The 20894-nt window shown below is 34.3% G+C and overlaps 1 protein-coding gene across 1 annotated transcript in view; it reads right to left on the bottom strand.

Annotated features, from left to right (window-relative positions):
* The window catches only part of CADM2 (cell adhesion molecule 2), a 579278-nt gene that overhangs the window by 193160 nt on the left and 365224 nt on the right, over positions 1-20894 (bottom strand). Inside the window, exons 4-5 of the mRNA XM_054482108.2 lie at positions 3348-3500; positions 421-558 (exon numbers count right to left, since the gene is read on the bottom strand). Coding sequence (XP_054338083.1) covers positions 421-558; positions 3348-3500 — 291 coding nt within the window. The remainder of the gene's footprint in view (positions 1-420; positions 559-3347; positions 3501-20894) is intronic.

The raw sequence follows: 20894 nt of genomic DNA on the forward strand, positions 1-20894 counted from the left end.
TCTCAGAACTCTATAATTCCCGAAACTAAGTTGAAGAAATAATTTATACAGTTTCTCTGTCTTTAACCTAAATATTATATATGAGTTCTGAAATAATAATATCTAATATGTACTATTGTGAAGTATATGAATCTATATGTTTCTTCATATATTAACTTAATTATTCCCTCAACTTTTCCATAAGGCATATATTATTTTTAAACCTATTTTACGGAAGAGGAAAATGAGGCTCACAGGGATCATACTTATATATTAGCATATCTTGTAAATTACCTACTTAAGAATGGGTAAATCTGGTTCAAATGATGCATAATCTACAAGAGACACTATGGTTTTAAAAATAATGTAAAATGCCTTTTTCTTAACATGTCATACTGGTTTCAGCACATTAATTTTGATTTTCGTTTTTCTATTCTTTACCTTTAATCTCTTTGTCATTTTTGAACCATCTTATATCAGCTGCAGGTTTACTACCAGATGTTTTGCAAGTCAGCTGCATCAAGTCACCCTCCATAACTGGTGATGAGAATCCACTAATCTGAGGCTTTTCAGGAACACCTGAAATTTAAGCAAATGATGAAGTGAGCATCAATCTTCAGGGTTGATTTGTTATTACGTCTATTACTTTCACACATGAAACTGAACTGGATGGTTAACTGACAAGAAGTTCAATCAAGATTAACAAACTACTATGTAATAAACTGCTTCATATGTGTGTGTGTATACATACATAGATGTATATGTCTATATGCATACACATAAATGTATATACATATGCCTACACATAAATGTATATATATACACACACATAAATGTATATATGCATACATACACATATATGTGTACAGATACATAAATATATATAGTATCCAAAAAGTATGCAAGATGCATATAGCTCAAAGTAGTTTTTTAAATTAAATTGTATTTTTTTTTTTTTTTTTTTTGAGACAGAGTCTCGCTCTGTTGCCCCGGCTGGAGTGGACTGGCTCGATCTCAGCTCACTGCCACCTTTGCCTCCCAAGTTCAAGTGATTCTCCTGCCTCAGACACCCAAGTAGCTGGGATTACAGGTGTGCACCACCGTTCCCGACTAATTTTTGTATTTTTTTTTTTTTGAGATAGAGTCTTGCTCTGACCCCAGGCTGGAGTGCAGTGGTGCAATCTCTGTTCACTGCAACCTCCACCTCCCAGGTTCAAGCAATTCTCCTGCCTCAGCCTCCCGAGTAGCTGGGATTACAGGTGGGTGCCACCATGCCCTGCTAATTTTTATATGTTTAGTAGAGACGGGGGTTTCTCCATGTTGGCCAGGCTGGTCTCGAACTCCTGACCTTGTGATCTGCCCACTTCAGCCTCCCAAAGTGCTGGGATTACAGGCGTGAGCCACCGTGACTGGCCTAATTTTTGTATTTTTTAGTAGAGATGGGGGTTTCATCATGTTGGCCAGGCTGGTCTCAAACTCCTGACCTCAAGTGATCCACCCACCTCGGCCTCCCAAAGTGCTGGGATTACGGGCATGAGCCACCGTGCCTGGCCTCAATTGTAAAATTTTACCTGTGAAAATACTCTTGTAAATCTTAAAAACAATCGTTTAATATATTTTACAATTTACTAGTGTAGAGATTTTAAAAGGTAGATTGCATTGAAGAAAAAAAAACTCACAAAACATATTTCTTTATCCCTTACCAAATTATGATTTAACTTTAGCTTCTTTCTTTCCTGATTTCATAGTTCTTAAAGCTTAAAAAGAATATTATTGTCTCTGTATTTTGCGGCCAGTCACGGTGGCTCATCCCTGTAATCCCAACACTTTGGGAGACCGAGGTCAAGTGATCGAGACCATCCTGGCCTACATGGTGAAATCCCGTCTCTACTAAAAATACAAAAAAAAAAAAAAAAAAAAAAATTAGCCGGGCATGGTGGCAGGTGCCTGTAATCCCAGCTACTCAGGAGGCTGAGGCAGGAGAATTGCTTGAACGCGGGAGACAGAGGTTGCAGTGAGCTGAGATGGTGCCACTGCACTCCAGCCAGGCTACAGAGTGAGACTCTGTTTCAAAAAACAAAAAAAAAGAAGAATGTTGGAGAGCACCAATATGAGAAGTACAAATTAAACAACAGGAACAACAAAGATACATGAAAAATTAACATAACTCCTCTTAACATTTTTTGTCTTCACCTACATATTACCTGCTTTCTTTTTAAAAAATCTATGCCACATCACCATTTAATAAAGTGAATTCATCAGCCATCTATTCTTTGGATTTCAAATTGGCTCTCTACAGAACAATACATTAACCTTATGCAGTTGTTATCCTGAAATACTCCATTTTAGTGGGTATATTTTGTCTTTAATGACAAACTTGTGAAGATTTTTATAAAATAGTCCCAGTGTGACTTGCAGAGAAATATGTTTTATATCCTATGCACAAAACCAATTCACTAGCTGGATTAACTTTAATATTCCCACCCAAAAGAACAGCATGTGTTAGTCCTTTTAAATGCAACATTGTGCCTTTTTCTATCTAAAGAGGGAAGCGAGCTTGGGGGAAAAAATCAATCTTTAAATTCTTGTAACTTGTTCAGTACGCAGGTGTGTTTCAATGAACTGCAGCAATTTCAGCTGATTGGGGCACTGACGTCTGTGGAATCACAGAGAGCTCGGAGCTGCAACTTTATTTCCTCAGAATCTCTATGAATGTATTGCTTTTTTTGTGTCACTTTCACCTTTGGGAAAATGGCCCAATATTTAGAGAATAAAAGCACAAAGAAACTACAAGCTGCAAGCTCAAGCGACATTAGGTACTTCATTTAGGAATCTAGAAAATATAATTTTAAAAGGAGAGAAGACACATGGAAATATCAGGGTCATTTAAATGCACTAAATACACAAGCAGGTCATATTTGAGAACCACAAGTTAGCAAGAAAGGCCCTTATCAGGTGACTTACATGATCAAATAAAGGAGCATAGTATAGAACACAAGTTGAGCTCACTATGCTCATTATTGTATCATGTTGTAAAAGGATCAGAATATACACAACATATAGATTATTTGATAAAAAAGAAATTAGCTGAAATCAAGAGAACCGGTGTCTATTGCTGGCTAAGAAACAAAATAGCTATGGGCCTTCTAGCAGTCATATACATCTTTGAATCTATCTTTGTCCCTTTATAAAATGCAGAAAGTGACTAAATGATTTTAAAATGCCTGTGTTAAAATGTAGCAGAGAAAGGATTAAACTGTATCTATTCATATAATCTTCAAAATATATTTTTGTATTGAATTACATTGCTGTAGCAATATATATCATTCTGGTTTTGAGATGACATGGTGTTAGTCCCTTGCACTTACCCAGAACGGTGAGATAGGCCTTGGAAGTTTTGACAGGCATTGTAAATAAAGAACAGGTATACTGTCCTTCATCAGAGAGAGACACATCACTGACACTAATACTCAATTCATGCCAGGAAGCACGAACCAGCTCGATCCTATTGTCCCTTAAAGCTGGAAAGAGAAAATATTGAAAATGTAAATAAGGACATCAGAAACAGTCAGTATTTTTAGACTGTATATTTTCAACACAACACAATAAATATTTTCTTTGGCCATACATTGAAATCTTATTTCTTGGAACAGTTTAAAAGAAAGTTTAAATATGTTGAAATATTTTATCAGATTTTTTAAAATCAAAGTAGAATTAGGTGCTCCTTAACGTTTTCAGAAATAACTTTTTAATTAAATGATTACATCTAATACAATACTTCAGATGAGGTAGATACTGATGTTGATAAACATAGCTTTCCTCTGCAAATCTTTCATAGAATACCAGTGCCAAGAAAAGCTATAAACAAAATGGGTTCACTTCTATGGACAGATAAATTTGGTAAACTGTGACTGCAGCAGGCCTTCCAAAGCAACAACAAAAATATTGGCATACTACAAGCTCTCTGCAGTAGAGGCACTTGAACTACTTCAACTTGAGCTGATATTGAGCAGAAAGGCAACTGTAAACTATCTGACTTTTAAATTTGCTCTGATTGGTTGGTGCCACTGCTGTACTGTATGTTAATATAGTCGTTGGTCTGAATCACCTTTTCTATGACAAGACACTCATTTTCACAGAAGATACTTTAGCATCTTGCTGAATTATGCTTCACTTGACTCATTTCGGGGGAAAAAGAAAAGTATTAAAAAGTTTATCATTATATGCTCTACTAAATAGAGCTGTAGAATCAGGAATTAAGCAAGCAGCAACTAAAAGAGTACTCTAAAAGGTAGAAAGAGTGAGTAGGACTGGTTAAAGACACCAGCACCCAAGGAAAATCCCAGTAGCTTCCCAAACAACAGTAAAAGACGATCCAGACCCAGCTTCTCCCAACCACAAACTAGAAACAGAAGATAGTCTAGGTAGACTCATTTTTATTGCTGATCAAATGAGAATCCATCCAATAATATCAGGAGAGACTGGGTTACCTGCAAGGAGAATGAAGTAGGAGCCTTACTAAGAGCAAACAGCCAGAGAAAGTGACCTCTTTTTCCAGGATGCCTAAGACTTCCCCTCTCCATCTAGAGGTACTGAGCAGATAAGCAACTCTAGTAGTGTGTGTGGAGGGTGAGGCGGGAGGGTATATGTGGGATGGTGGGGGGATGTCTCTACAACAAGTACAGAGCCCTGGAAGTAATCCTCTTTTCATTAGCTAGAGCAGGGGTCCCCAATCCCCAGGCCATGGGCCAGTACCAGTTTGCAGCCTGTTAGGAACTGGGTCACACAGCAGGAGGTGAGCCATGAGCCAGCCAATATTACTGCCTGAGCTCTGCTTCCTGTCAGATCAGCAGGGTTCGGAGAGTGAACCCTATTGTGAACTCTGGATATGAGGCATCTAGGTTGCGTGCTCCTTATGAGAATCTAACTAATGCCTGATGATTTGAGGTCAAACGATTTCATCCCAAAACCATTCCCCACACACACTGCCCACCATCCATGGAAAAATTGTCTTCCACAAAACTGGTTCCTGGTGCCAAAAAGGTTGGGGACCGCTGAGCTAGAGCATTTTTTAGCTCACCTAGGCCACTACAGCTTAGCCTGGGGAATCTCCTCTTCTACCTTTGGTGGACCAAAAGAGATCAGTGTGGCCCCCAGTAGAATTAGACAAATCAACCTGTCCAAATAGCAGCACAAAGTCCCTAAAAATTAAATTCTCATTAGAACCATGGCCCATAATTGAAAGCTAGGACTAGCATGTTATACCTAAACAGGGCAACTCTTCTTAGAATAAATTTAATTAGCATCCAGAGTCTCTTAACATAATCAAAATGTGCAGCATATAATAAAAAAAAAACTTAGTAGTCACACTAAACACCAGGAAAATCATAACTGAATGAGAAAAAATAACAGATGCCTATACTGAGATGAATCAAATATTGAAATTTTTGACAAAACTTTTTAAGCAACCATTATAAAAATACTTTAATAAGCAATTACTAATTATCTTGACACAAATGAAAAAAAAACCAGAAAACCTTAGCATGGAAAATGTTATTAAAAATGGACGTTATAGAAATAAAAATACAAAAGTCAATATAAAAACTAATTGGATTTGCTCTATAGAACAGTGAAAATGACAGAGGATAGAATCACTTAATTTAAAGACAGAGAAATAGAATTCACCCAATCTGAATAGCTGAGAGAAAACAGAAGGATAAAAAGAAAAGATAGCAAAGAACAGAGCCCCAGGGATCTGTGAGACAGTACAAAATATCCATCAGTGGTATCACTAGAGTTCCAGAAGGAAAGAAGAAAGAGAGTGGGACTAAAAGAGTATTCAAAGAAATAATGGTTGAAAACATTCCAAATTTGGCAAAAGTCAGGAAGATACAGAATCAATCAAGAAGCTGAGTGAAACCCAAGTAGGAAAAACCCAAAGAACTCTAAGTCGAGATACATCAAGAGGAAACTTCGAAAAGCTAGTATCACTGCCTGAGCTCCACCTCCTGTCAGATGAGTAGGGGCATTTCTCACAGGAGAGTGAACTCTACCGTGAAAACTAGACGAAAACTAGATAAACAAACTTCTTGAAAGGAGCCCAAGAGAATAGCTTATTACCTGTAAGAGAATACAAATTCAAATGACAATGCATTTCCCATTTCAAGTCATGGAGGCCAGAGGAAGTGGTGCATTTTTCAACTTCTGAAAAAGAACTGTCAACTATGATTTCTTAACCAGTAAAACTATCCTTTAGGAATCAAGAGGAAATACGTATGTTCTTAGAAGAAAGAGAAATAGATAATTTGCCTATAGCAGGACTGTCTTAAAGAAAAAATAAAGTTTTTTCAAACATAAAAGAATTAGTAATAAGAGGAAATCTTGAAGCATCAAGAAGAAAGAAAAAAATAACAAAATATGAGAAAATAGAATAGACTACCCTTCTCCTGAGTTTTTTCAACTATAAGATTATTAAAACAAAAAGTACAACTTTGATAATGTCCACCATATATAGAAGGAATACTTAAGACAAGAAAAAAAGTGGATAGGGCAAAGATACCTAGTGGATGTAAGGTTTCCATACTTGAAGTGGTAAAATGTTGCCACGAGTAGACTGTGTCAATTACATTTGTTAATTGCAATACCCAGAGCAACCACTAAGAAAGGCACACAAAGAATACACTCAAAAACGCTATAAATAAAGATGGAATCCATTTATATGATGTTTTGAGATAACAAAATTACAGAGGTAGAGAACAGAGTTTGGTTGCCAAGGACTAGAGATGGCAGGAGCGATGGACAGTAGAGGGACACGGGTGTGGCTCTAAGAGGAAGAAGGGATCCTTGTCATTCTGAACTGTTTTTCTCTTGATTGTAGTGCTAGATACATGAACCTACACATGTAACAACATTGTCTAGAACTAAACATATAAACACACACACACTTACATATATGCACACAAAAATAAATACATGTAAAACTGATGAAAGCCAAGTAAGACTATTAAACTGTATGGGTGTCAATTTCCTCGTTGTGATGTTGTTTCATAGCTTTACAGCTGTTTCTTGGGTGAAAGGTACATAAGAGCTCTCTGTATTATTTCTTACAACTACATATAAATCCACAGAAAAATTGACTAGAAAATTTTAATGCACATTTGATGGAGTAGGGGGAAGAGTTAGGACATCAAAGTTTAAAATTCAGTGTACACATTTACTACACAAGAGGGTGATCCCAAATGTCATATATTTTAAAATTACCTGCACCTTCCCTACATGCTTTGAGAGAGGAGCAGATAATTATAAAATATATAACCTTTGGGAAAATTCTAAATCATTGTGATTCTAAGTATCTTTAAAAAATCATCCCCCCACACACTCAAATAATAAATACCTAAATGATTGTATCCCCTTTGCTGTCATTCTTCGTGAACTCTAATTGCTTAGGAAGATATATACTTGCAAATATTTTTAGAATTGATTTATATTGAATGTGAAAAATAAAGCAGGTCTGTGCTTGTGAGTGTATTCGGATACAGCACACTTTAAAAAAAATGTCTATTTCATACTCTATCTCCTACATGCCATGATATAGATGCCTTGTTTAGCTGCCAGAGGAAAACAGGGCACAAATTTGTTATTCTCACAATAGGAACTCGTGCTATATCAACCCCTTTTCAAAACAATGATTTATTCACATAAATATTTATCTTATATAAATATATATATTTATATATAATTTTATAATTTTGTTACTATGTGTACATATATACTAAATACATATGTATATTATACATACTCATGTATTTTGTTCACACATTTTTTAAGAGGTCACCAAAAGGAAAAATCTCAAATTCCTGCCATGATACTGTATGGATAGAACATGTTACCCGCCTCCTGTACTCAATTTCATTTCCCCTAACACAGGTTCCACCGACACAGACAGAGCTTACAATTCTCAGTGAATCCGGACAAAAGGAATTTAAGTTTATTTTAGCCAGACTGTATTTTGGAACCTATATAACATCACTGAAGTTAAACTGAATTGCTCACTACATACGAATATAAGACTTTCATATTTAAACCATTTTCATGGAATAAGGCTAAAGGTACTGATCTGAAATCAAAAGACTTGGCTCCAGACACTTGTATGAAGTCAGTTTCTGGTGATAATAATTTCTGATTCCTTCCATCTTTGGATTATGATGAGAACTGAATGACATCATGGAGAATGTAAAGTGACTTAAAATACATCTACAATGACATTTTAAAATTATTTGGGGTTTGGAATCCTGAGGATAAATTAGATATTTTCATGTCTGAAATATTTGAATCAATTCAACTTATCAAATCATATAATACTTTCAGTTGTTTCTATGATTATTACCAGCCTTGACTAATTAAAAACTAGGCTCTGAAAAGCAGAACACATGAAGTTTTATATAAGCTTCATTATAGTTTAATCATATTAACTTGAGCAAGTTACTTAAATATGTCTCAGTCCTCTATGAGGTAAAACTCCTATGCTACATCACAGTGAAAGCATAAAGAATGTGGTTTAGAATTTTAGAACTGAAATATATGAATATATATTTAAAAATGGACAACACACTCTTAAGGACCAAGAAACTGCCAAAATTACTATATGGATTATTTATTGTGTACATTTTCTTAATAGTTTATTGGCTAAGCAATAAAGCTGCCTAACAAGATTTTCCATGAACTGACTATTTTTAGTAAATCCTACATCCACACTGTTAATCTTTTCAAGTTTACAAACACTTATGATGTCACCTACAGTTCACTTTAAAACAACATTTCAAGTACGAAAGAATAAGGAAAAATCCTTTAACAGTCCAAAGAGGAATATACTATAACTCAATGGGTTCCCTGTGAGCAGGAACCTTGTTTCACTATTTCAGCACCCTGAGCTATAGCTATCTACACAGTAGGCATTCAGTGAGTAGCTATTGAATTGAAACTGAGAGCTAAACTCTGTCTATATGTGATAAGAACAGAGTGAAAAAGAGCTGAACTAGGAAGTCCTCTTCAATATCTCTCCACAGGATCCCCCATGGGAAAGAAGCCACAAAAAACCAAAAAAAAAAAAAAAAAAAACAGAAGAAAAAAATATGTTCCATTTAGACACTGTTGAGTATAAAAGAGCTAGAAACATCATGCTACACAAATTTTTTAAGTAAGTGACAGGTCACTGGAAAATGATCTGAACTACTGAATGAGTGAACTTTGAAAATATTTTCATTTTACCTTACAGTTTCCCCAAACACAAAAGGCCATAGTTAATCAGAGACCATTCATATCATTTAACTTTTCTATGTAGCAGGTCCCAAATATACAGTGAACTTAAATAAAGAATTGTAATATTGTCAGTGGAAATGAATTCAATCTTTTAAAAAATGTTTCCCTTTGAGGACACAGAATATAAATCATTACCTGAATGTCCTTTTCAATAATAAATTAAAAACTCAAACATTTTATTTAAAAATATTTAAAAACACTAAACTAGGAATGAATAAAGAATAAAATAAATGAGCATGTGTAATAAAAGAAAAAAAGGGTATTATTCACATATCACAGAGCTATTAAAAATAAGCGAATGGGTTAAGTAGGCCACTTTGAGGTCATGCCCTAACAGCCATTAGTTGACTGCTACCCACCAGTGTGAGGTAATTTAACAGTTCAAAACTCTAAATTCTGGAAGATTTCATCTTAGCTGCATATAACATTCTACTATATGATCAATGAGTAAAACTCTATTAAATAGTACTCAACTCTGGATAAAATGATTTTTTCCAATACACCGTTGGTTTTAAATGGTTCAACAATCATACAAATGTGTATTTTGGATTCATGCTGAATAAAATAAAAATGCCTAAGACAATTAATTGGAGGACTTCAGACACATTTTATGCCCATTTCTAACAAAAGGTACCAGCATATTAAGTAAGTTGTATATTAATTAGTTTTAGACCAAATTAACTTACTAAGAATAGCACTGTTGAATTTATGTAGCACGATTTATTCAATAACCTGCTAGCAATTTGTGAATACTTACATTCATAGTTTTCTTTCCTTAAGTGTTATATTTATAAAGGTGATAACATACTCCTTGCTGGAAACTTTAAAAGGTATCTTTAAATTGGTTTCTAGTGAGTAATAATTCATGTCACATTTTAGAATGCTTAAATCATGACTAAAAATCATATTCCATTGTGAGTCACTTTTAAGAGAACATTAAAATGCAACATTTCTTACATTTTTTTCTAGTTCACCCATTGGACATGAAACTTCCCCAAACTGGGATTATGATATAGCTTTTTGGACTTTTTTCAAGGCCTCACACATGTCATGCTACATATCGATACCCATTAGTAATTTATTAGATTAAATTGAATATGTGGATTATCAATCTTCAGCATATAATATTCTATAATTGTATTAACAAGGTTTAAGAAAATTCCACATATTAAGTGAATATTTTATACTGTGTGATTTTTATCATTATAATTCATTGTATTTTATAGACAAGTACTAAAGGAAAACCTACATCAGGGTGATAGAAATCACTTCAAGTATCCCTTGGCTACATAATTCTCAATGTATAACATTTACACTCATAAGACTTTAGCGAAGACAAACATTGCACACATTTAAAAGTTTTTAAAATGTGTTTAATCTCCAACCAGTTAAGTTTCATTTCCCAACTTAAATTCCATGTCACCGATGTGACAGGATTTCAACAACCACAGGGTGTCAGCCTTCATTTTCCTTAGCCTCAGTGCATGTGCTTTCCACCCAAGTATCCCACTTAATTCCTATAGGAAGTTTAGATATGTCAGTACAATAAGCCAAGTTCTACCTATGGGAAGATGTACTTAACTCTACCCATAAGGCCTTTGATCCAGTATTGAATTTTATTTTGCTGTCTGTTACCTGAGAGTAGACTACTTCTTCTGTTTCTAACTTTGTTCTTTAAGGTTACCCACACAAACACTGCTACTTCCAGACTTCTGCAACAGGCTTGCTCTCTGCACATTGCCCACTTAGCCCTGTGCTAGTTGCTTACTCTGCTTTACTCCTATTGTTTTCTCCGAAGCTGGCCGCTAACAGGACTGACTCATGCAATCTGCCAGCCCTGTTTTTTTCAGTTGAAATCTCTACTTCCCACAAGGATCAGAATCAGGACAAGAATTTGAAGCTTCAGTGAGGACAACTTTGTTTTTTACATACTAGAATAATTTTTCTACTAATTAGATCTGTACCCTAATAAATCAGATAGGAAAACTAAGTCAAACTATAAGAAAGCTTACAAAAAGGATCCGAAGTCTAAGACTTAACACTTGTCAGATGTTATACTTTGTATCTTGAGCTGTATGATGAAAATATGCCATTAGATATTGCAAAAGAGGCAAGATGAAGAAAATCTACCCACTCGTATTCTTATTATCAAAATGTTATTTTATTTGTTAGTAGCTCCATACAATCTTATTGGATATATTAAAATCAGTATGTGTCATTTGTAATAGTACAAATTGCCAGGAAAAAAAAAGATTTGTGTTACAGACAGAATAAAATATCAAACAAGTGAATCCTTTTCTGTTTTGTTCTTTTACAGTCATACAACATAAAACAATCTAAATCAATCTTCTGGAAAATTGGTAAAGACAACCATTGCTCCAGAGCTCTTATTTGGTATTCCAAGTTTCAGCCTGGACTGAATTTTTACTGAAACCATAGTAAATGGAGTTTTAAAATAGAAATGCAAACAGAACCGAAGCAATACATCTGGAAACCGTATTCCTATTTGAAGAAAGTTTTTCAGTAATAGAATTTCAGTTTTTACACCCTAGTATTTCTATGTTTAGTATGGTAGTTTTATGAGAGAAGACTGTTGACAGATAGTCATCAAAATTAATTAACTACAAAATTCTAATACACATTTTCAGGAGACTTATAGAGACAAAATATTTCCTCTCCATCCCCTACAAATAAAAGTTTGTGAATATTTTGTTTCCTTCTTCAAAACACAGTATTTCCCTAGGTGTTTGTCACATTACAGTTTTTATTTTTCTTGAGAAAACATATTTTGGTATTTGATAGCGTTCACAATTTGATACCACTCACTACTGGCCCGGATCCACAGAACAAGAAAATGATATGGTATTTGATCCATACAATTTTTGTAAGCCCTCATTCTTTTTAACAACCTACAATATATTGGTCTCCTCATAGACATATGAAATTCATTTTTTATATCTAACTATGAAACCACCACCATATGTAGCCATGTGGTATAACTCTCATGTAGCATTTATATCAAAGAGACAAGAAGATTATATGTCATGCTATTATGGAAATGCATACACAAAGGTAGATTGGGAATCAAAAACATCTGCCTTCATTAGATAGAGAAACCAGCCCTTGGTATTTATAATCTGTCTTGTAATTTTACAGGATCCCATATTCTGGGAAAGCCTTCAGTTGGTGTTTACAACACAGGAAGGGAAAATGACTCCAGACTACATTGTGTACAATTCTAATAATCCCGAAGTTGTACCTTCTACAGCCTGAAATTTGGATTAAATTTTTCTTTTTTTTTTTTTTTGAGATGGAGTCTCGCTCTGTCGCCCAGGCTGGAGTGCAGTGGCTCAATCTCGGCTCACTGCAAGCTCCGCCTCCCAGGTTCACACCATTCTCCTGCCTCAGCCTCCCGAGTAGCTGGGACTACAGGCGCCCGCCACCGCACCCGGCTAATTTTTTGTATTTTTAGTAGAGATGGGGTTTCACCGTGGTCTCGATCTCCTGACCTCGTGATCTGCCCGCCTCGGCCTCCCAAAGTGCTGGGATTACAGGCTTGAGCCACCGCGCCCAGCCCTGGATTAAATTTTTCACAGTTCTGTTTTCATTAAGGCATTCACATAATTATTTAATGAAATAAACAACTTCTTAGAGTACACAATCTGAAAATCCAGGCACTTGTTGTACAATTAAGAAACTGTTCTTTTTTTATATTTTTAAAATGTAGGCATAAGCATAAAAATGTTAAAATAATGTAAATTTTATTAACAACAGTCCATAATTTTCTATGAAATGAGTTTAATATTTTCCATTGCCAATATATTTTTGCTACGGAAAGTTTGACCCTTGATCTTGCTTCCTTCCCTCAGTTTCCCCACTTCTTACTAATTTTTCCCTTTGGGGTTGGAGGAGGTGAGTGTGAATTTGTCACAAATAAAATATTATCTTTAAAAAATTAGCAAATTACTGATTATAATGAATATTGTTTCTAATATCTCACATACATCAAAAATTCAATGAGAGAGTGATGAGTAATAAAAATTTTAAAAATTATCTTTCACTATATAGAATTTGAAGAATGACATCCTACTTTTTAAATTTAATTTAATTTTTTCTTTTGAGATGAGTTTCACTCACTCTGTCACCCAGGCTGGGGTGCAGTGGCACAATCTCAACCCACTGCAACCTCTGCCTCCCTGGTTCAAGCCATTCTCCTGTCTCAGCCTCCCCAGTAGCTGGGATAACAGGCACACACCACCATGCCTGACTAATTTTCCTATTTTTAGTAGAGACGAAGTTTCACCAGGTTGGCCAGGCTGGTCTTAAACTCCTGATCTCAAGTGATCTGCCTGCCTTGGCTTCCCAAAGTGCTGGGACCACCAGCTCAGCCTCCACGTTTGGCTGACATCCTACTTTTTAAAGTATTTTCTATGATGTTGAATTTTCTTTCTTTAAATGATTTATTTTTCTTTATCACAGAGTGATCTGAATCAGTTTTTAACAATTCTATTTATACTAAGTTACATGTTAACATTTAGTAGTTTTGTTAATGCTATGGTTTGAATGTCTCCTCCAAAGCTCACATTGAGATTTAATTGCCATTGTAACAGCATTAAGAAGTTGGCCCTTTAAGGAGTGATTAGGTCATGAGGGCTCTTCCTTATGGAGCATTTTAATGACTTAAACAAAGAGGTTTTGGGAAGTGCCCTTCTACCTTCTGCCATGATACAGCACAAAGACCCTTGCCAGATGCCGCCACCATGTTCTTACACTTCAGCCTCCAGAACCATGAGCCAAGTGAATTTCTATTGTTTGTAAATTACCCAGTCTGTGGTATTTTGTTATAGCAACATGCAACAGACTAAGAGAGTCAATGTATAAAAAAATTCATGACATTCAAATTGATAAGAAGTTTTAGCAAAAGGCAGAAAAAAGAAGTGTAAAAAGGAGAGGCAGCATATCTTAATACTTTGCCACAACTAAACTATAAAATTTTGGAAAATTTAAGCATATTTATCTTGTAATATATAGTATTGAATGTATCTAAATTATATATATAAAATGTATAAATATAAATATAAATTTATATAAAGTATAAATATAAATACAATAATATGTATACATTGTATGTATGAATAAATATATAGATAAGTGAGAAGGGCAGTTTAAGATGGAGTAGGACAAAAAGCCAATGAAAAATTAAAATTATTGAAGTTGCAACTCCTGGGGCAAATGAAAGTGGCTGATGAAAGGCAATTTGATAAACATCTTTTATAAATGAGTATAATAAAGGCTTTTTTTTTTTTAGTAATTCACATAAGAAATGTTTCAAAACTTACCAAAAAGATTGGAAAAAATATACATCAAATTAGACACCTGTGAAATTTATAATAAAAGAACACATTGTGTTTTATTAAATATAATGGTTCAGCAGTAACTGTGAATTCCTACTTTGTAGCTAGGTTGAAATGAGATATACTGTGGAGGTGACTTCTGAAACCCAGAGAGAAAGCTCTGAACACACACTGCTCTTACTAATTCTCAAGAGGGAAATCCATAGTGTGATATGTACTGCTTCAAAGTCTTCTGTACTTGCTGACTCCACCGCTGTCATACGAATCTTTGAGATCTAGACTTACAGGCTTTGAGCTTGACTTGGCCTTGGTTACATAGGCAGCCCAACAACCAGCTTACACTGTAGAAAAGATCCTGGCTCTCTCTTAGGGAGCTTTCACTGAGATAATGGGGACAGTATGAAAGAAAGATTGTATAAAATAGTCTTCCAATGCAGGAGAGAATAAGAAAAATACACTATTTGAAAATAAATTGGTAATAAAATGTATTTTGTTTGTATATTCCACAACATATTTTGAATAGCCACACCACACAAATATTTTGGGGAATTTTCCAACTGGACAAAAGAAAATGCCCTTTAAAAAATTCTTAAAGAACTGGATGCCTACCAACCATGTGCTCAATACAAGGGCAGTAGATAAACCTAATGTCTCATCAAAGATGGATATAGGGATACAATCATCACATAGAGGAAGAAATCACATGATATGATGATGATGACAACGATAGAGTAATGTTAATTTATGGAGTACGCACTATCTGACAAAACATTTGCTAAGTGTTTACTTAGATTTTTCTACCTTTTATCTTCACAATAGCTCATTGAGACTTACACTAGCATTATTTCTCTTCTAAAGATGAGAAACCTAAACATCAGAGAGGTTCAGTAACTCACCCAAAGTTACATAGATAATACATATCTGAACACAGATGAGTGTTCAGGCAGTCTGACTCTAGAACCTATAGATCTCTTAAATACCACATTCAAGTAACTTTCTAGCTAATAATTACTAATCCTCATATTCAATCTGTTAGAAAAACTGTGATGGTAACTTATTAAATATAAGGCTGATGATAGACTAACCAGACTTAAAAAACATTTAGTGGTTTTGATGTGCATTTCTTTAATGATTAGTGATGTTGAGCATTTTTTAATATATGTTTTGGCCATGTGTATATCTATATCTTCTTTTGAAAACTGTCTGTTCATGTTTTACCCACTTTTCAATGGGGTTGTTTTTTCATGTAAATTTAAGTTCCTTATACTTGCTGGGTATTAGACCTTTGTCAGATGCATAGTTTGCAAGCATTTTATCCCATTCTGTAGTTTGTCTGTTCACTCTGTTGATAGTTTCTTTTACTGTACAGAAGCTCTTAAGTTTAATTAGATCTCATTTGTCAACTTTTGCTTTTGTTGTGATTGCTTTTGGCATCTTCATCAGGAAATCTCTGTCAGTTCCTATGTCCAGAATATTATTGCCTACGTTGTCTTCCAGGGTTTTTATAGCTTTGGGTTTTACATTTAAGTCTTTAATCCATCTTGAGTTGATTTTTTTTGTATATGGTATAAGAAGGAGAGTGTGAATTAGTTCAATCATTGTGCAAAGCAATGTCAGGATTCCTCAAAGAGATAAAACCAGAACTATCATTCAACCCAGCAATCCCATTATGGGCTATATACCCAAAGGAATAGAAATCATTCTACCATAAAGACATATGCATACATTTTGTTCATTGTAGCACTATTCACAATAGCAAAGACATGGAATTAACCTAAATGTCCATCATTGGTAGAATGGATAAAGAAAATGTGGTACATATATACTATGCAATATTACACAGCCATACAAAAGAAGAAGATCATGTCCTTCGCAGGATCATGGATGGAGTTGAAGGCTATCATCCTTAGCCAACTCGTACAGGACAGAAAACAAAATACAGCATTTTCTCACTTATAAATGGGAGCTAAATGATGAGAACACACAGACACAAAGAAGGGAACAGACACTAGGGCCTACCTGAGGATGGAGGATGGGAGGAAGGAAAGATCAGGAAAAAATAATTAATGGGTACTAGGCTCAATACCTTGGTGACAAAATAATTAGTAAGACAAATCTCCATGACACAAGTATACCCATATAACAAATCTGCACATGTACCCTGAACCTAAAGTAAAAGTTAAAAAAAAAATCATCATCAACAACAACAAAAAGTTAGTTAGCCCAAACAAGCTAAATGAATCTTTGTCTGTGCATCTACCTATTCAAGATACATAAGGAATTTTACCAAGCAGAAAATACCAAGTTAGTGCTGCATTTTGAAGTGATCAGAATTGTTTCTAATGAGCCCAGGAGATCTTATGTTATAGTAAGAAGTTAACAGTATAAAAGTAATCTCCTGCCATACACATTGGGATTGGCAGTGGTAGATTATATTCGAGCAGGTTCAGAACTCACAACTAAAATGTAGGCAGATGGGGCAGGGCATGGTGGCTCACGCCTGTAATCCCAGCACTTTCGGAGGCCAAGGTGGGCGGATCACGAGGTCAGGAGATCGAGACCATCCTGGCTAACACAGTGAAACCCCGTCTCTACTAAAAATACAAAGAATTAGCCAGGCCCCGTGGTGGCGGGCGCCTGTAGTCCCAGCTACTTGGGAGGCTGAGGGAAGAGAATGGCGTGAACCCAGGAGGCAGAGCCTGCAGTGAGCTGAGATCGCGACACCGCACTCCAGCCTGAGTGACAGAGCGAGACTCCATCTCAGAATAATAAAAATAATAATAATAATAATATAAAAAATGTAGGCAGATAAAGGAAACAAGAACTTTAACAGCAATGAATCATGAGCATGGTGGTTGTACAGAGCTCTGTTAAAAGTATCTGAGACCCCACAAAAATTAGGAAAGTTGAAATCTCACATGAGATCTACAGGACCACCTGTGATTAATTAACCTAGAAATTAGGGATTGGGCTAAGAAGTAATACATTTATGAACCATTTAATTGTAAAACAAAAGGAAATTTGAGGGTAATATTAATGTCTCCTGTCATCACACATCGTATCTGAAAAAATACCTTCCTGCTAAAAATGAATGGAATGAAGCTGACTACTTTTCTAAAAAAAAAGTTTTATTCCATATTTAAATTGAGTAAGTAATTGTTTAGTGAAGGGCTGTCATGTGACCAGATTCAGCCAAAAAAAAAGTGAGTAAAGTGACATATTTCACTTCATTGCCGAGCTTTAAGTAGTAGAGCTTCTGTCGAGTTAGCTGAGCTAGTGAGGTTAGCATTACCATAACAGACAAAAATGAATTAAAGAAAAAGCAAAATGGGCAGCATGAAAAATACAATTTATCATAAAAGGGATATCATTCTTAAAATATTACTATAGAATTTGCTACAAAAAACCAGAAAAATATTATAAAAATGTTTAAATCCTCAATATGCTGTAAGAAGATATAAACTCCAATAAAAAAGCAGAAAGACACATGGAAAAATTAATCTGAAATGTTACAATAAACGATCAAATTAAAAATGAGATGAAGATAAAGGTGCAAAAGAATTCAAGTCCAAACTCAAAGCAGTCAGAGCTATGTAAATGCAGTGCAAAATGGAAACAACGATTTAGTTAACCAACTTGAGATAGCTCAGAAAGCAGAAGATAAGGTAGTACATACAAGAGAAGGGAAAGATTACACACAAACACAAATTATTGAGAAAAATAACACTATGACAACACAATTGAAGGCATATTAGTAGCATAATTTCTATGGCTAAAAGTCACTTGTGTTTTCATTAGAATAGTTATTAAATCTCAAAAACAAAGGAGTAATTTTATCACAACTTTGAGGACAAAAATTTCATAACCAACCAATTTATCTTCCACATGATATTGCAATAGAAAAATCGTTAGACATGCAAGGCCTCAGAAAAATATTACCTATTTACCTAAGAAATTCATTAGGCAATCAAAATAATAGGCTGTCAATTATAGGTAAGAATTAATGTGCTCTCATCATTCTAGTGAAAGTCGTTTCTGTTTTAACCAAAGTTTGTATGAAGAAGACTGTCATTATAGATTTATAATAAACAAAAGTATAAATAAATATCCAACATTATAATTTTAATGGAATATTAGAAAGCCTTCATATTATAAGCCTGAAAACCTTTATAATAGGAAAATAATACAACTTTAATTGAAAATAGAACAGAAGGATGTAAAATAAAGTGTTCAATATGGTATCTATTCTATAATAAAATAGCAAATGTATCTAATGGATTGATGAAATTTGGGACTTTTTTCTTGCTTCTTTGAGCTATTCTAAATTTTTAAATTTTTATCAGCTAAGTTATTTATATCTATCTATTTTTAAAATGTTACACTGAGAAGATATAAAATAAAAATCACAAATCATATTGTTGGTACCTTATTATATGACCACTGAAATGGACTATTTGGAGCTGTAGAGCTGATTCACTTGTTTAGACTGTGTTTTAGCAAGAAACGTGGCCTAAGGTCTCATTTTAAAATGTGAAAGTAAGGCAATGTGGAAATAGATGAGGCTCCAGAAAATACAAGAAAAAGGAAAAGGAAGCGGTGATTATATTAATCATGTGAAGGTCTTCTTATACTCGCCAATTCACTGTTTTTATCACTATTCAAGATCAGATACCAATTTTCTGAAGAAGTGTACAATGCTATTTAAAGAAAATCACCCATAAAATAAGCAAAATTTAAAAAATTTCAAAGTATTTCTTCTTGTAGCACTAAATACTTCTTAAGTTCTTCTGCTAAAACAATAAAATTCACTATGCTTGATTTATATATTACACAGATGTAGATATTCATTACAGCTTCTCCATAGTTTGAAAAATAAATTCTTTTTTTAAATATTTATTGTTTATCTAAGAAACATTTCTTTCAAACAAAACACATTTACTCTTGAGAATGGCAACAGCATAAATGTTCTCATCTGTGGTAGAGGACATAATATTATGGGAAATATTACCATGATAAAATAATATATAATCAATATATTCTTTATATATTTATTTATGAGGATTAGGAAGAAAACAGTCTTTAAGACACATAGGAGCACGCAATAAATGTGACAGACGAGTGATGACATAATACTGTTTTGTCTGTGACGGTGACACAAAACGGCAAAGGACACAAAACTGTCAGTCTTGTTGTTTATCTTCTATCTGAAACTAATAAAAGAAGGAAGGTGATTGACGGCAAGTAGACATATAGACAATGTCTTAGACATACAGTTGTTAGATTTTACACATACATAAAAGTACTATCTTGATGGTTTTAAAGATGCTTTACTTCTCTAACTTTCTAAGATGTTAACTTTACCTAAAAATAAAAATAAGGGAATTTATAGTATGATTATAATAAATGTTATATATTATCCCTCTTAGAAATGACTACTTTTTTTCAGTTTGTGAAATTCATGCAGTTATTCATTCTATTGGAACTTATCCTGTTAGAAAATTGCACACACTTGAACCTATAAGAAATGCCTACTTCTTAATGTACTGTCTGTCTAGGATGAATACACGTTTGTGCATGTGTGTATGTGTTATACATGCGTTTGTGTATGTGTGTATGGATATGTACAATAAATATTTATGTGTTCAGATAGAGAGAGTAGGGCAGTCCTGGTGAAAGCAGAAAGAGAATAATGGGGACAAATGGAGAAAAAAACCAGAAGAACACGTAAAATTGAATTCTTTCTTATAATATATATTTTTTTCAAATACATAAATTATGAATTAAAACATTCCTTCAAAACACTGAATATGTATAGAGGAAGTTCCAAAGAAGTAGAAAGTGCCTGTACTGATTTTTAAGAGCTTGCAATTTATTTGAAGGACACTAAACATACAGATATAAAATATGTAGGTGATAATTGCAGAACAACATGAAAACAAGTGAATAATAATGTGGCATAAAATTCACAAATCAGGGCTAGGGATAGAATGTAATTAAATAAGACTCTAATGAATCAAGAAAACTGTTCTAGAAACTTTGAATATGGAGATAGACCAGTGACTGACTGAAACATGCAGAAGGATTTTAAATGTCAAAAATTAGCTCCAAGAAAAGAAAAGACGGACTCAGTTAACAGGGTGGGTAGGTCCAGAAAAGCTAATGGTATTTCAGCATGCACAAATATATGCTGATCTCTTGTCACCTACACTTATTTTGCCTTTCTTAGTAAAATGTTAGTAATTA

The sequence above is a fragment of the Pongo pygmaeus genome, chromosome 2 (genome assembly GCF_028885625.2).
Source record: "Pongo pygmaeus isolate AG05252 chromosome 2, NHGRI_mPonPyg2-v2.0_pri, whole genome shotgun sequence".
NCBI lineage: Eukaryota > Metazoa > Chordata > Mammalia > Primates > Hominidae > Pongo > Pongo pygmaeus.